The sequence below is a fragment of the Cryptomeria japonica genome, chromosome 4 (assembly GCF_030272615.1).
Source record: "Cryptomeria japonica chromosome 4, Sugi_1.0, whole genome shotgun sequence".
NCBI classification, from domain to species: Eukaryota; Viridiplantae; Streptophyta; class Pinopsida; order Cupressales; family Cupressaceae; genus Cryptomeria; species Cryptomeria japonica.
This window is the reverse complement of record NC_081408.1, coordinates 10,969,842-10,987,176: the sequence shown is the minus strand read 5'-3', so window position 1 is coordinate 10,987,176 and position 17,335 is coordinate 10,969,842. Positions and strand designations below refer to the sequence as shown.

At 35.9% G+C, this 17,335-nt stretch overlaps 1 protein-coding gene across 4 annotated transcripts in view; it reads right to left on the bottom strand.

Annotated features, from left to right (window-relative positions):
* Positions 1–6,631: 6,631 nt before the first annotated feature.
* Positions 6,632–17,335, bottom strand: part of LOC131040776 (disease resistance protein RPV1-like) — a 40,239-nt gene continuing 29,535 nt past the window's right edge. For all 4 annotated transcript variants that reach the window (XM_059219518.1, XM_059219516.1, XM_059219517.1 and 1 more), the window contains 6 exons: positions 12,447–12,557; positions 9,642–9,955; positions 9,089–9,249; positions 7,998–8,995; positions 7,627–7,905; positions 6,632–7,521 (listed from right to left, as the gene is read on the bottom strand). In XM_059219518.1, coding sequence (XP_059075501.1) covers positions 6,883–7,521; positions 7,627–7,905; positions 7,998–8,995; positions 9,089–9,249; positions 9,642–9,955; positions 12,447–12,557 — 2,502 coding nt within the window. In that variant the 3' untranslated portion in view covers positions 6,632–6,882. The remainder of the gene's footprint in view (positions 7,522–7,626; positions 7,906–7,997; positions 8,996–9,088; positions 9,250–9,641; positions 9,956–12,446; positions 12,558–17,335) is intronic.

Here is a 17,335-nt window from a genome sequence, read left to right as displayed (position 1 = left end):
AATGTGATAATATCTAATTTAAATATTGATATGAAAACTAGATAATAGAAAATAACTAATATTAAATTACTTAAGTCAATAATGTCAATATTGTTTATCTTCTAAACTAGAGGTGTTAGCCTTTTAATATCAAACGTCAAGAATGTTGAAATTATATATCTGCAAAATGACAAAGTGGTAGATTATCGATTGATTGTGTTGACGTATAATAGATAAATTATTTGAAACATACAAGATGAGGTCTAAATTTGTGTCATAATACTAAATATATATGTTTAAATGTGAGTGATAGGGAGATTGCTAGGAAAGTGTTCAAAAGACTAATTTGCTCCAAAGGTTCAATTTGTTACCCAAAGACTCGTTGAGTCTGTTGTATGTGTTAATTAAGTCCTTCTTGTGGTTATGGTACTAAGCACCTCATGTATCACTTACCTAACAAACTCTCCCTTTGGTGAAAACCCACTCCCATGCTCAAATCTACTCAAGTTTCTTACTCCACCCATCTACACACCCTCAATCTTTGTCCTTAGGCATTCAACCCTCTGTTTCAGAGAGCTTTAGGAATCATTTGCAACGACAAGTAAGGGCAGCAAAAGTTTTCTTCAAAGTTTGATGCTCACAATTTGGTTTTAGACTCATAGCCCTTAGTTACTCAACCTCCAACAAAAGGTCAAAAACCTCCAAAAGAGGTTGCACACTGCCCAAGGCTCCAAATATCACTTGTTGACTTTTTGTTAATGTTCTTACAAAGTTTCACAAGCCCCCAACTCCTCCTTACAATCGGGTTTGAGCATTCTTTCAAAACCTGTCATTTGTGTGTTATGCAACAAAGGGCTACTAGCCCGTGGAGGCCTAATTGGCCAAATTTTACTTGTTCTACTCAACGATGGTCTCTACCACCTTGGGAATCAGTTTGGATGTCCACACAAATGACAAAGCTACAGGATTTTTGTGGTTTAGGTCCTTCACAGGGTTATTTTGCTATTGTCCACCATCATAGGCATAAATGTAGGGTTTGGCAGGGTTTAGACCAAAGAACATAGAAAAGACTGCCCAACTCCACAAACCAAGCCTTCAAACTGCCTTAGGACTTCTACCACATCAAACAATGCCTTCCTCTATTACTGTCCTGCAAGCATTAAACCAAACAAGTGGCATACCACTGAAAAAAACAAGAATTAGGACTGTCATATACCCTGTCACAGTCAATTCACTATTAGGACAGCATTTTTGAAACATCAATACCTCTCACCAAATACTTCATGAGTGAGACAACATCAAGCATTCATAGAAGACTATGTAGCCATGCTTTTGAAGAGTTTCCAAAACTTGAAGGGTGCTTGAAAGACTTGGTACATTCAACACCAAAACAATTCATAACAATCAGTGAACTCACTATTTTGTTTGCAAACTGAAAATGTCTGATAAGTACAAGCTGCTCAAATACACCAAGGCGACTCTCAACTCCCTTGGGAACATAACCATACCCCTATCACACTCGTTGTGCTCATTCCCATTGTTTTTGGGTGCAAATCTTGAGTCTTGATCATGAACTAGCCAAGTTGCTCCAACTTGCCTAGTTCTCACTCAAATGCATCTTCAAAACACTTCTCTGGCACAAAATGAAATATATGTACACTATATACACATGAATCAACTTGGCAAAATCCATTGGAGGGATCCCAGACCTGGATCAACCAAGTTGATGCATTTTAAAACCCCAAGTCCTTCTCAGGACAACAACTACACAGAAAACAAACAATTTTACATAACCACCTTACAAATGAAAAACCAATGAAACAATTACATGGGAAGCTTTATAATATCAACATTTCCACTTCCAAGAAGGTACAATACGGATTTGCAAAGCTACAGTATGGACTATTATTCAAAAGGAAGGAAAAACAAGGTAAAAACCAGATTTTTGTCCTTTTCTCATTAGCAAATCTTTGTCATTACAATTTCCAACCTTGTCCAAGGCAAAGGAAGGTATTTTTATAGTGTGACAAGTTAGTTATCAAGCCCAATATGGACAGGAGGGTTTCCCAACTACATTTTGCAAGAAAACCCCAAAAAATGACAACTTTGACAACTTTTCAAGCCAAATGACAACTTTTCTTGCTCAACGAGGCATTTTTGACAATCTAGCCTTATCAACTTGTCTAAACAACTTAGACATGCTTAAAAACACTTAACAAACATGTTTCAATGCTTTGGAAAGCATTAGAAGACCTTTTTGGCAATTTTGCACATTTTTGCCAAAAAATGTCAACTCAAGGCCTAAAAGGCAAAACTTGATTTCTAGAGCCCAAAATGAGATCAAAACCACTAAACATGACACTAAACAACCTAAAACAGCATAATCAACCTAACACAATACTTTACAAACATAAAAGCATTGAATACTAAAAAATGGGAGTTTTACTCAATTAGGTGCTCCTGCACCATACTCCCCCAAAACCAAAGAAGTCATGTGACTCCTTGAGGCAACAAAGAAGAAGGTATACCAACTTTCTGAAAGTCAGCTTCAGGTATCCATGTGGCCTCTGAGATAGGCTAATCCTTCCATTTGATTAGATGCTCCATGTAGGTGTGATGCTGTGTCTTTTTGAGAATCCTGGAGTCTAGAACCTCTGCTTGGGGAAAAGAAAGAGAAGGGAGAGATAGATCAGAAAGGGATTTGGAAACATCTAAAACTCTTTGAATCTCCACAGGTGGCTGCCCTTTGAAAGCAATCAAATCTGCAATATTAAAAATGGGGGACAAAGAAACATTAGTAGGCAAATCAACTTTGTAAGCATTAAACCCATACTTAGCCAAGATCTTGCAAGGGCCTATCCTCCTCATCTGAAGTTTGCTTGGAACTCCCTTTTGTAGCCTTGCCTTATTCAAATGAACCATCACATAATCACCTATGGAAAACTGAACATCTCTCTTTGTAGCATCCACTCTTGCCTTGACTTTTTGAGAGGTTTCTTGGAGAGCTTTTATCACTTGCTCATGAACCTCCTTCATGGATTGAGCCATGTCATATGTTGTTCAGCTCTTATGCTGCAAGCTAGTAATATCCCTCAACTCCTTTATACCCCTTGGATGCATACCATAAACAATTTCAAATGGACTTTTACCTGTAAACCGGTTAACACTGTCATTGTAGGCATATTCTGCTTGATGAATGAACTAATCCCAACTCTGCCCATATTCCTTTGTCAAGCAGCTAAGCATGTTTCCAAGAGACCTGTTCACAACTTCAGTTTGGCCATCAGTTTGTGGATGATAAGTTGAACCAAAAGAGAGATTAGTACCCAATCTCTGCCATAATGTTTTCCAGAAATATCCAAGAAACTTAACATCTCTATCTGAAACAATGCTAGTAGGCAATCCATGTATTCTAACAACTTCCTTGAAAAATAAATAAGCAATATGACTTGCATCATGTGTTGTTTTACAAGGAATAAAATGAGCCATTTTGCTAAATCTGTCAACCACTACAAAAATGCTATCAAATCCTGCTTGAGTTCTAGGTAATCCTACCACAAAATTCATACTAATGCAATCCCAAGACCTATGTGGAATGGGAAGAGCCTGATATAAACCAGCATTAGAGGAATTACCTTTGGCTTTCTGACATACCAAGCACTGCTCAACATACCTCCTGATGTCTCTCTGCATCTTAGGCCAATAATAGAACCTTTGAACCAGCTCTAAGGTCTTATTAAGACCGAAATGTCCACTTAAGCACCCATTGTGCTTCTCTTGAATGAGGTTCTCTCTCATAGAACCCTTTGGAAAACACAATTGTCCACCCCTGAATAACAAACCATCCTGGAAAGTGAAATCAACATATGCACCATGGAAATTATTCTCAAAATCTTGACAAACTTTATAAGCTTCAGCAAAATCATCATCAGTAGGATACATGTCTTTGAAACTATCAATACCAATGCTCTGGACTTGAATCTCATGAATAGTTAACAACCTTCTACTCAAAGCATCTGCTAATTTATTCAACTTTCCCTTCTTATGCTTAATAGTAAAAGTGTAAGCTTGTAAATATTCTACCCATTTAACATGCCTATGATTCATTTTATCCTATGAGTTCAAGAAACTGAGTGCCTAATTATCTGTGTAAACAACAAACTCCTTAGGAAGGAGATAGTGTCTCCATTTCCTAAGTGCTTGTACTAATGCATAAAGTTCTAAATCATAGGAAGAGTACTTTTTCTTTGCATCATTCAACTTCTCACTAAATAATGAAACTGGTCTATTTTCTTGACTTAAAACAACTCCTACAACAATATTACTAGCATCACATTCAATAGTAAAAAGCTTATCAAAACTTGGTAAAATGAGCACTGATTGAGTAGCTAATTTAGTTTTCAATAATTCAAACCCCTTATTGGCTGCACTTGTCCATTGAAATTTTACCTTTACACCCCCTTTGATGGTGTCTAACATTGGAGCACAAATCTCACTGAATCCCCTGATGAACTTTCTGTAAAACTGTGCCAAACCATGGAAACTTCTGACATCACTGGCTATCTTAGGAGTTGGCCAACTGGTTATTGTTGCAACTTTATATTGATTCATAGTATTAAAGCCTACATCTGTTGTTGCTTGTTCCTGATTTTTTCAGAAGATTTTTCTGGAGGCTAGGGTTTCAAGTTTTTTTCAAAGTTTTTGTTTTGGATATGGGGAGCTTCTTTGTTTTTGGGAATTTTAGGCTCAAACGGACCTCATCGTTGAACTCAAAACATCCAAAAACATCCATTTTCATATAAAATTTGTCCAATTTGGACAACTTTGGCTCTGGGAAAAAAAAAATTATTTTGGCCCTTCTAAGGCACGTAATTCGAGAAAAAAAAAATTTTAAATCTTTTTTTTTCCGAGCCTTTTAACGGCATGCCTAGGCCACTCAACCTAATTCTAGCCGTTGGTGGTTTATTAACTATCGCAACCAGCTCTGCGATCGATGATTACCGCAGGCGGTTACTTCAACTGCCCCGCCGCCCCCTTCACCTGGCTGCTGCCCAACTGCCTAGACAACCCTGCCACCTCCACTGCTCGGTTGTCCCCTCCGCTCGGCCGCCGCTCTGCTGCACGTCTGCCTAGGCACCACCTCCGCCGCCACTCCGCCCAAGCACCACCTCCCCGCCACCAACAGGGAGGGCTTTTGTTCAACCTAGTATGATTTTTTGAAGGAAACTCTTTCAACTCATGACAATCACAGAATGATGACACTTTTAGATTATCGAGTTGCCCAAAATTAGAAGAATCTCCCCTCAATTGATGTTCATCCATAAAATGTAATTTCTCAAAGTTTATTAGCTTTTGCATTCCATGTGGTAATATTTGTGTATTTTCAAAATTAGAAAATACTAATTTTATAAGTGATGAAGTTGTGACCTTTGGAGGAATTTTAGAATATGAAACTCCATTGTTAGAGGAACCTGTATCATATGTAGTAAGCAAGCTTGGAGGAAAATAGACATAATTGCACAAAAGCTACCAAGGTGGATGTCAATGTTATTATTCAATCTAATTAAATTAAATTGAAATTACACGCCCATGTTAATTCACATTTAATTTTGGCACCATTTTAATTAGGAACATCTCAATGCAAATCTATAAAAATGTGTGCTACACTTTTGTGATAAGTTTGGCTTGTTTTCTTCTACCTATTTGTCATCACTTACATCAACTTCCATACATTCAATTGTATTCCCACCCTATCGACACCTATTCATACGCATTTTCTTCATTATTAGCACACTTCCATGAATATAATCCTCACATTTGGATTTTGCATTCCCTATCTTAGGTCAACCTTATGAGATATAGGTTACCTCTTGCACAAAATGGATATGACCACCAAAATTCTAAAAAACTAAATCATTACTTCTAATCTCTTTCCACTGATTATTGGGAGTCAACTCGAACTATGTTTGTGTGACAATTCATTATGCCTTGTTATTTAAATACAATTAATTTTTGTATTACAACATGTATATATAAATCATCCTAGACTATTCAAACATACTAAACAATTACAAGGAGCATTGTTGAGAAAATATAGATTTGGAATACTAATTGCATCAAAATTTACATTTAGACGATTGTATAGCAACTTGTTATATGCAAACACTTTCCCAAGGTTGTCATTTTAGGGTTGACAATAGAGAAGGCAACCCTTTTTAACTTATCAATTTTCCTACGTTCTTTTTAAATATTGCCAGTCCTTAAACATCAATGGAGAGAAGAAATCACATTGACACAAATCACAACTACCAACATTGGGCCAAGTTAAAACCAAACCCAGAGATCATATTTGTGTTACACAATTTTGATCCCAATTTGTGAGATTGGTCCAAAGAATTTTTAAGGACAATTCACACTACAAAGTCATTAATTTTTTAGAATCTAATAAATTGATTTGAGAAGTCATTGATATTGGTATTTCATCTTAATCAAGAACTAATTACATCTAAATCCTTTACCTTTTATTTAAAAAAAAATGTTGATTATACATTTATTCTTCCCAACTGCTTTAAATTAATATAATACAAATTGACTTATACTTTATTTATATGCATTTATTTCATTATGTGAGAACATCATATTATGACCATCCTAAAATTAAAAAACTTTACATGTGTAAAACAATGCAAAGTCCTTGGGAAGCCCAAGATGGTGGGCCTTAACAAGATGGAGACTTGGGGAGCTCAAATGGTGAGCCTTAACAAATTTCATGTGCAGAGCTCCGCGCTCACCCTCTTTCTTCTCAGGGAATGCTATGCAGACACTGAGGAAGACAAGCAGGAGGCTAGAGACCTCTACAAAATCCTCTCAAAATAACAATTGAATGATTTTTGAGGGAATTATTTAATCAAATACAATAAAACAACTTTCTTTGATATGAAGAGGTAATGATTCTTTCAGTTTCAAAGAACAACCCACCAAAACCATCTTCTTCATCTCTGTTAGATCTCTCAAGTTCGATGGCCATTCTTCTAACCCGTAACAGTGTCTCAAATCCAACTCTTCCAACTTTTTGAGTTGCCCAAAATTAGAAGGCAACATTTTCAAACTTGAACAATAACTCAATTGCAAAGTTTTTAGGGAAATGAGATCCCCAAAACTGGAAGGCAATAAACTTAATGCAGAGCAGTCATATAAATACAGTGATTTCAAATTGCTCAGTTGCCCAATGTTTGAAGGCAACTCTTTCAATTCTTGGCACTGACTTAGACGCAGCTCTTTTAGATTGTTCAGTTGCCCAAGTCCGGAAGGCAATTCCCTCAACTGATGGCAACCTCTTAAATATAATTGCTCTAACTTTGTTAGATTTTCCATTCCATCTGGTGGCCTTTCCATATTTTTCAAACCATATAAGCTTAATTTTACAAGTGAAGAATCTGGAGTGACTTTGGTGGGAATTTGAGAATATGCAACTCTGTTCTGTGAAGAAGCATGCATCTTTGTGAGGTTTAGTGAGGTCATTACGCGCAAGCTGGGAGGAAACTACAGATTTGCACAACAATTATGAAAGAGGTTGTCAAGTGTCATTTTACAATCTAATGAAAGCTTATTCAAATGATAATATGAACAAAACAAGGCAGATCTTACCTCATTAAAACTCATGCCTGGCAGGAATGGGCCCCTGTATATGGAGAGATGCTCAAGTTTCTCAAACTCCATTGGTAAATCTGGAATGTCACTTGCAATTTGGAGGTATCTAAGTTGTCTTAATGGTTTATGACATTTCCCCCTGAATGTTATCTGTGATCCTTCATAAGATAGCACTCTTAATGAGTTGCTCATCCACTTCAGATGTTCATCATTAAGTACGATTGAAGGGTGGTCATATTTTTTATTAAGAAAGATGCCTCTTAAAGTTTTGAGTTTCTGCACAAAAATAAACAAACATATTACTATGATTGTGAATAACAAATATATTATGTTATTATTGACAAAGAGTAATTCTAAATATGACATACCTCTTCGTCTTTGAGACATTTCAATAAAGTCTCAGGGTCCGTGACTCTGTTTTGTTCTGACATCTTTTTCCCTCTTGCTCGAACAATGTCATGAACAATCACACGACCATCTTCTGATGTCTTGACAAATGTTGCATCTTCAAGAGCTCTGAACTCCTCTTCTCCAACTATGTATGCCACTTCTTCCCTTGGCCAATAACAGAGCAAGGATGTGATGTCTAGAAAGGCTTCTTTAACAGGGGGTAACAATCTGTGGTATACATAATCAACTATTCTGTCACTTATATCTTCCTCTTCCACCATCTCCCCTTCTCTAATCAACTCTAATACTATTTTATTGTTATTATTTGTATTTCTACAACTGATGCCCAGTTGCGAGCCAATTATTTCCAGTAGAAGTGGGACGCCTCCACAAAGCTTGAGCAGAGCGTCTATGTTGTTTTCATCATTGTGCTCTGAAGCTTTCCTCAACAAAATCTTTCTGGCCTCTCTCGGAGGGAGAAAACTCACCGCATATTCTCGGCGTTGGATATTCCTGTAGACAAAGATGTCCGTCTCCTGAAGATTTCGGGTAGTGACAAGAATTCTGCTCTTAGGTGGAAGGCAACTGCCCAATTCTGTAGGTAGAAGTTGTTTCAAATCTGCTTTGTTCAGAGCATTGTCAATGTATAGAAATACTGGCTGATTGGGATTCTTTTTTAAGAAAGACCAGATCATTCCCTGACCTTGGTGACAGTCAGTCAATTTCACATTCTGGTGGAACAATGCATTCAAAATCTGTTCTTGAAGGACTTTAAGATCATTCTTGGTACAGTTTTGTTCCATGTGAATTCTGCAATGCTTATAATTTTGGAGGTCGATGTTTGCATAAACGGCATCAGCAAGTGTCGTTTTGCCCATCCCTCCTAATCCATAGACAACCACTACCTGTACTGATGAATGTTGTGCTTCCAAATCTAGCAGTCGGATTACTGTTTCTCGTCCACTCTCAATTCCGACTGTATTAGGGTTAGTGGAAAAAATGAATCAGAATTTCCGGCAACACTGAAAACATAACAGGAAAAGATTATTTAAATTGGAAAACATACTACCTGCTGTTTGGTATGCATAGAGTCCCTGTGACTGCGGAGCAACCTTTGTCAATCTTTTCTCCATGTCAGTTATACCCCACAGTACAAGGTCATCATACAAGCGGTCTATTTTGACTTGGAAACTCTGTATACTATGGGCACTCACTGAAGCAGTAAGAAACCTTCACACAATTCAAATATGGGAGTTACATTAACATCTTTTTCTTACTATATATCATATTAAATTTATGAAGTTTTCACAGTCTATAATAATTTACTTGATATTCTTCTAGATTTAATCATGTAAATTTTGTTGTTGTCAATGTTTCGGATCAAACATCATGATCTATCATTAGAATAAGCGAACAGAAATAGATCATAATATTTGATCCCTAACATTGACAACAAAAAAATCTACATGATCAAATTCAAAAGAAAACAAAAAAAAATATATTATATATTTCTCTGCCACCAGACTCCTCCTTACCATTTCAACTCACACAGTATTGACCTTTGAATTTTCTGAATTAGACATCCAGCCTTTAAAAGAAACTACTGAAATAATTGTACTGACCTAAAAACCCTTGTTGTTGAAAGTTGGGAAGCGCACATTGTGCATCCTACAACAATGCATTGGACTGCTTCATTGAGTTTTTGCTTCTCGTCTGGCAATTGGTCATTCAACTGCAGAATTTGCTTTCCAAGATTAACCATCCTTCTCAGAATTTCAAGGCACTCACTCTTGTTGTGAGAAGTCTGAATACATCTCTCCAATACAAATCCCACCATAGAAAGTGCTGCTCCCACCCAATGAATTTTGCCAGCACCTTCGAGCAATTCTATAACAATTTTTTCTATCTCTGCACTTGTGCCAGCCATGGAATCTTTCTGTAAAAGAAAATTAAGTGTGTTGGATGGTTGGCCCTCCTTGCTTTGTATCTCTTTTTGTGACTGAATAAATTTTTATCTCTCTTTTAATTCAGATGTGTAATTTTCCAAACCAATATTTTTAAATAAATATATTTAAATGTTTCAAAATATAAAGTTTTATGACTCAATTTAAATATAACAATGTAACTGGAAATTTGACAATTTTGCGTTAGAAAAGGAAAGACCACGAAGGATGATTTATCTGCATGGAATTGACATTAAGAACACAAAAACTCGTTGAATTTTTTTGATAAAATTGTAACCTTCAATTGAACATAAAATATTAAAAAATGAACCCTCCAACAACAACAGTTAACAGAGTAAATCTGAAATATACTCTGAAATCTATATGCTCCAATACATCAAAATTGACAATGTTTTGCACCAGATTTCAGAATGACTTTCCCATTTGTTGTAAATGATCTAAATGGACAAATTGTAGAGAAAATTATTAATACACAACAACAAATCTGATATCAAAACATTACTTTACTTTCACCAAAATCTACAAAATACATCAACTGAAGACAGTCTGAAAATCTACAACTCTTTGAAACCCAAACACTTAAATGAAATTTCCCTGTTAAAACAAAAGCTTTTTGTCCTGTAATTCTTTTTTTTTAATTTGCCGACAGATCTACACAGCCCACAGTTTTCATCCTTAATGTTTGAATGAATCGAGAAGTACAAATAATTTCATAAAAATAATTAAAAATATAAAAAATATGAAAGCTTCACATATTAATAGTTATTTGTAGCAAAATCCCAACCCGTTTTCATCCTTAATGTTTGAATGAATTGAGAAGTACAAATAATTTCATAAAAATAATTAAAAATATAAAAAATATGAAAGCTTCACATATTAATAGTTATTTGTAGTAAAATCCCAACCCTTCATAATATTGAATGTTATTTACGTTATTCTCATAACTGTGGATTAAAAATAGGATGGACCTCCACAATTATATTATGTCATACAATAACTTCTTAGTTGTCATAGAATCAACTAAATTTATTAGCTTAATTTCTTGCTTTAATTTGGATCAATCAAAATTCGTTAGAAAGAAAACATTACAAATGTTAACAATCAACATCCATTTAATTATAACAGTGCAAATCTGATTTAAATAAGAAGTGCAGATCTGATTGTGAAAGGTTGTGTCCCTTTCAAAAGACAGAAATAATGAAGAGTTACACTCTTTTAAAGGGTGCTAATGGTAAAAGGGTGTTTCTTTTGTCAAAAGGTATACATGATGAAGAGGTTTGACCTCTCCCTCACATTGAGAAATATAAAGGAAACAAATCAAAAGCCTCCGATCAAAAGCCTCCGGTGACATCACCATGGATCAGATCAGAACTGTTATTAAGTTACAAGCAGTAGCATCCTGTTTCTTGGTGGTATGCATGGGGATGTGCTTAATATATGAAACTTGATAATGTTTTTATGCAGAATTTAATAGTAATATTGATATAGACTGCAATATATATGACAATAATACTTAATTTAATATACATTCATAATACATTAGAAGTTAGTACACTTCTAGTCCATTTCTTAATCACTCGCTATTGCCCCTTAAGAGGATAGATTAGTTTTGTTAGGGAAAGGCAGAGTAATTCCTCACAAGGTAGGTGAATCCCAAGATGTGATGTGCATGGGGTCTTGACGCCTTAAGGCAGCCTACTTGTAGATTGGTTTCCAAGTGTTCTATGACAAGTAATTCCCCATCCTCCTTAGGGTTGATGATTAGGAGAGAAGGAATTGGGGCTTAAGTATGTTAACTATCAAATGTATTATGAATCATTAATTGATTCTTAATTTAATCTGATTTAAATGCACAGTGATGTATGTTAATCATGAGAATTGGCAGCCTCCTAGTTGGGGACATTAAAAAGAATCAATTACTGCCCATGTTCCCATTATTGTTCACTCACCCAAACCCCAATTACTAACTTTCAAGAAACCAAAAAAGTGATAACTTAAAGTCCATTAATAAATTTTACATGTACCAATAGCTGCCCACTTTACCACAAGTAGTTAAAATTTTTGGATTTTAGTTGGAGGAGTTGTGCAACTTTATTGGTACCCATAAGTATTGGCAATTTTTTAGGTGGTTCTAGTATCTGGTTATTAAGGAGTCTTTAAGTAGGTATGAGACAATACTGTAAAATGACCACTTTTGACATTTGCGTACATAAAAGATTTCAAAGTGTGCATCATCACTATCTAGAAGCCAGAACAATAGCTATAAGAAGTTAAGATGCATAGGAAGACAATCAAGAAAAATTATCAAAATCTAATGTATTGTTTAAAATTAGCTATAATGACTATTAGTACACTTCCCTGATATATACTATTTCCCACAGCCAACCAATTACAGTGGTACATCTAAATCATATAAGAATGTTATTTCTAGTTGATTTTATATTTCTCAAATAAAAACTTTACCGTTTTATGAAATCTATCAATGTTTTCCTCTACTATCTGCAGTAATGTCTGGCCATCCTGGATATAAGAGCTTACTGCTGAGTTAAATCCTTCTCTACTCTTCTTTCCTGACTGCATAGGAAAACAGATCAATTATATTCAATAAAGCCTGACAACAATATATTAGGGAAGCAAAAGATATTATCAAATGCAGAACTGCAAAACATATTATCAACTGTAGAACTGCAAAAGAATCCCAGGAATGCCTTTCAACCGGAGAGATATAGGCTCTGGAACCAAGAACATATTAAATATTGTCTTTTAAAAAACATCTTAATAATCCAACCGAAACAGTGAGTATACTGCAGATGGGCGTTCTTATTAATTTTAAAAAGTTTGTCCACTTAACATGGATTTTCATATTGTTAATAGGGAGATGTGCTTAAATTTGAGGGTGAAAGCATATTTTTTTTTATGATTAGTTGACTTATAAACAAATATATTTTGTTTGTTAAAATATATGTAGATATTATTTGAAGATTTATTAAAAAATTATCATGAATTTTTTTAATGATTATGTGTAAATCTTTTTTCTATTTTGGTAGGAAAGATAGGATTGTCTAAAGTAAAGGGTAATTGCATAATATTTTATTTTATTTTTTTTGTAAAATTTGAAACGTAGTGTAGCGTCCTAAATTGTACTCCCTACAATTATATCCTTACTTAGGCTTGATTTTGGCCTTTTGTCTTCCAAAGCCTAATTGCAATGTTGATTATGCTCGCACCACTTATCTATTCAGCAATTTCATCAATTTCCGAGTTTTATCTTATTTCAAAATCTTGATTTTTAGGATCAGGACTCACCATGGTCTGGTCACATTGCTCAACCTCTAAATATTCCATTTCTTGTCACGTTGTTGTTGCCGTTGCGTTTCTCATTTCTCATTTCTTGTTTCTAATAACATAGCACCACAATGCTCCAATAACATATCTACCTTATGAAAATTGCTTCAAAAACAATTGAAAAAACAAAAATTACATCAATTCCATCCAAAACTCTCCACACAGATAACAGTTGTCAATATGCCCACACAACCCAATATTTTTATAGGGAAGAATAAACTGCACCAAACAGAGATTGCATAGCTGTTAATTGGATCAATATTATTTTTTGCTCATTCTATAAATATTTATAGGAAGAATATATGAGTTTTTTTTTATAATTTATAGTTGATTGAAAACATATGTCAGCAGATGGTTTGTTTCACCTCATCCAGAATTAATTTATTCTAACAATTATATTGAGTGTAAATATATGTTTTCCAATGCAGTTGGGAGAGAAGAGTATAGAAGGATCTAGTTCAGCAATAAGCTCTTATATCCAGAAGGCCACAAATTCCTTGAGATAATTGAGGAAAACATTGATAGATTTTATAAAACGGTAAAGTTTCTATTTGAGAAATATAAAATAGACTAGTAACTAATATCATTCCTATATGATTTCATTGTATCCAGTTTCAAATTATTGGATGGTTGTAACTGTAAAAATTTGGTAAATAGATTATGGACTGTTTATATATACTTGAATAAAGCTTATTGTAGTGGAAGAAATTTGTTACCTCAAGGACGATAAATCCAAGAGAAAAAATCGACCCTCTAATACCTTAGTTATACTCGCACTAAGGGTGAGCCAAGGGATGAAAATGACAAATTAAGCTAATAGACTGCAAACTAAGACTCTTGGGCGATCTTGCTAAGCCTATGTTCCCAGGGCGAGCGTCCGGGTCTGGGACACCAGCGCGGCGCACTGTCGTATTGTATGGACAAGGTACAGAGACCATATGAAAAGTCTTAGAAAATGACGAAACTATTAAATAAGCAATATGGAAAATGAAATAAGTAGAATATTAGAGAATACAAAGTGATAAAATAAGATGAATGAGAATAAAAAGAAACTTATAGTTGGTCCATGATTGAAGCCTCCTACAAGAAGGTAATTCTTTCACACTGCCAACCTACACACAAGCAAGAAGGGAAAATGTTGGGGTTGTGTTTTGGAGTCTGCCTAAGTCAGACCCTTGTTTTGGTGTCTCCACCACCATGGATGTAATGTCCCCACTTCAGCAGTTGACCAAGTGTGTGTGCGTTAGCTTTGTTCTACATGGTCCCGAGGGCTAACGAAGGGTTTAAGGGGATCCTGGAGTGTTTTGGCCTAGTCATTTCCAGTTTGGGCCAAAACGAAGTTGATTTACTCAGTTTCAGGCATACTTACTATTTTTAGTAAGTCAACAGGACATAGTGGAGGCCAGTTTCGGTGTTTGGATTTGATACTCCTTGGTGAGAGCTTTCCGACGAGCTATCACTCGCATTATTCGGAGTCCAATTGCTAATACATTTTAATGCCTGAAGTTTTATTAAAGTAACATTTAATTTAATTGTAAAATATTAAAGTGTTACTCTAATATTTATTTTATGGGGATCTATACCCAAGGGAGACATAAGTGAATATTTTAATATATGTTTTATATTGCTCATCTTTTATCCCACATTGCCGATGAGAGTTGAGTCGACCCTTGGAAAAAGAATAAAAGAAAGCGTTTGTGGCTTCATTAGATATGTTGAATATGAGAAGAAATTGATGCATGAGTTGCAGCCCCGTTCTTGGCATCAGAGGACGTCTATCCTCTCTTGTGACATTCTAGACGTCATTCCCCTGGGGCTTGGCCTTTGGAATCCATTGCTACCAGCTTCATTATCAGGTAGTTTGGGCACGTTTCTAGCTACAGGCAGATTGGATGTCTTGCTCATAACTTCTTCTCCATTTGTCCGATGCTTATGCCACTTTGAGGGGATGATATATGAAGATATTGGACTGACTGAAGATAAAATATTACTGTAGCAGCCGCGTCACTGTAGCAACCGTGTACTGTAGCAACCGCGTCAATGTAGCAAACGCGTCACTGTAGCAACCGCATACTGTAGCAACGTCACTGTAGCAGCTGCGTACTGTAGCATCTTGTTAGCAGCAGCCTAATGCTATGGCCCAGGCCATCACTCTTTGAAAACAATATTCATGCCATTCTATTGCTGGAGTATTTAGTGAGTTGTTTCATTGCCAATATTGCACTTAATCTGAAAATCATTATAAATACAGTGTGCTGGTTATTTCAGCTGTGTGTTTATGCTTTCATTTTCATATTCATGTTACATGCATAGATCCTTGTTAAAAGGGCACCAAAAAAAAACAATACAACAAACCATTCCGGAGTCATAAGGGTTGTAACACAAAAACAGAGAAATTAGGGACTGCAAGCAAAGTGTTTGACGGAATTACTTTATAGCTGTGATTTCATTTAGAAGTGGATTTTGGGGTAACCATTACAATGGACAACCCAAAGAATAGCCACAGGAAAGATAAAATGATAAAGACAATATAGATATGATAATAAATTTGAAGTGAAGAAATGCGAATGTGTAAATAAATCGAGTAAAGGTGACTAAACTCCCCTTATATGATTCGTGAAGATGGCACTATGAATTGTTCGAAGGACTGCAACAATGGTGGACTGTAGAGTGTTGAAAAATCTATGAATATTATTCAAGACGATCACCAAGGGCTCCCACCTCCAAAAAAACAACCAAGAATCCCAAGAATGCCTTCCAACCGGAGAGATATAGGCTCTGGACCAAAAACCGATGCCAGTGGGCAAATGTAGGGGCGTTATGATTCCTTTCGGGCGTATGCGTAACGCTCAAATGACCACCAATGGACTGTTAGATTTGCGGGACGGTAGTGCGTCACACAGACATCTCCCTGCTGTACTATTGTCCCAAGGATGACTGGTCGACAAAGTTGGTGGGATTATGGTCTAGAGTTGATGAAGCGATCTAGGTGGACAAAAAGATAAGAGCGGCGCTACACAACCTTTGATGATGTGGGGGAAGGTGCCATTTGTTGTGATGAATTGTACAAGGTGTAATTTTTGATATTACATTTTGCCCCCGCTTTAGCGAGCATGCATTGCTAAAAGATGTGAAGCTAAAGTAGAGGAAGATAAAGAAAAGAGTCATGAGAGGGAGGCAAAATTTCGTTGATTAGACGAGGTTGCCCCCAACAAGAAATTTGAAATAGATATTGCTAATTGATACATTGCAAACATGCTAGCTACAGACTAACATGCTGGATGATAAGATAAAGGATAGATTAAGATGGATGATAGATAAGATAGCGTAACAAAAGTGAACCTCGCCTTGAGGAAAGCCCCTTATTATGAAAAGATACAAGATAAGCGGTTGTTGCGATATGGGATACACCAGTATGGATAGCAAGGTGCATTATGCTAGATAGCCATATGATAGGGTGATGATGAGTTCTAGTATGGATAACCATACAATAATGAAATATTTTGCCAGCATGGGTAGCGATACGCTAGATAGCCATGCGATTGGGTGATCAAAGAGAGATTTGATAAACAGTAGATTGGCCCCTATAAAGACAAACATAAAAAAGAAAAAGATCAAATGGTTTGGCCCCTATCTGGGCAAAAAGATCAAGTGGCTTGGCCCCCAGTTAGGCAAACATGAAAAAGAACAAGATCAAGTGGTTTGGCCCCCACCTATGTTGGCGTAAATAATTATTCATCATGGATATTATTACACTTTACTTAAGTTTACTTAGGTACATGCATTTAATAGTAGTTTGGGTATGAGACACTTGGGTGTTTGTGCCACATTGGCATAGTGTGTGTAGGAGAATTTCCACCTTTTATGGTGTGATCTTGTTACTACTCTATCATATCCTCTTATTGTGGAGTGATAATTCCACCTTCGGGGTGATCCACCTCATGTGGAATATTATATTGTTTCTCCTACCTACCCTTGTTTCTTATTGAGCCACATGTCATGTTTGT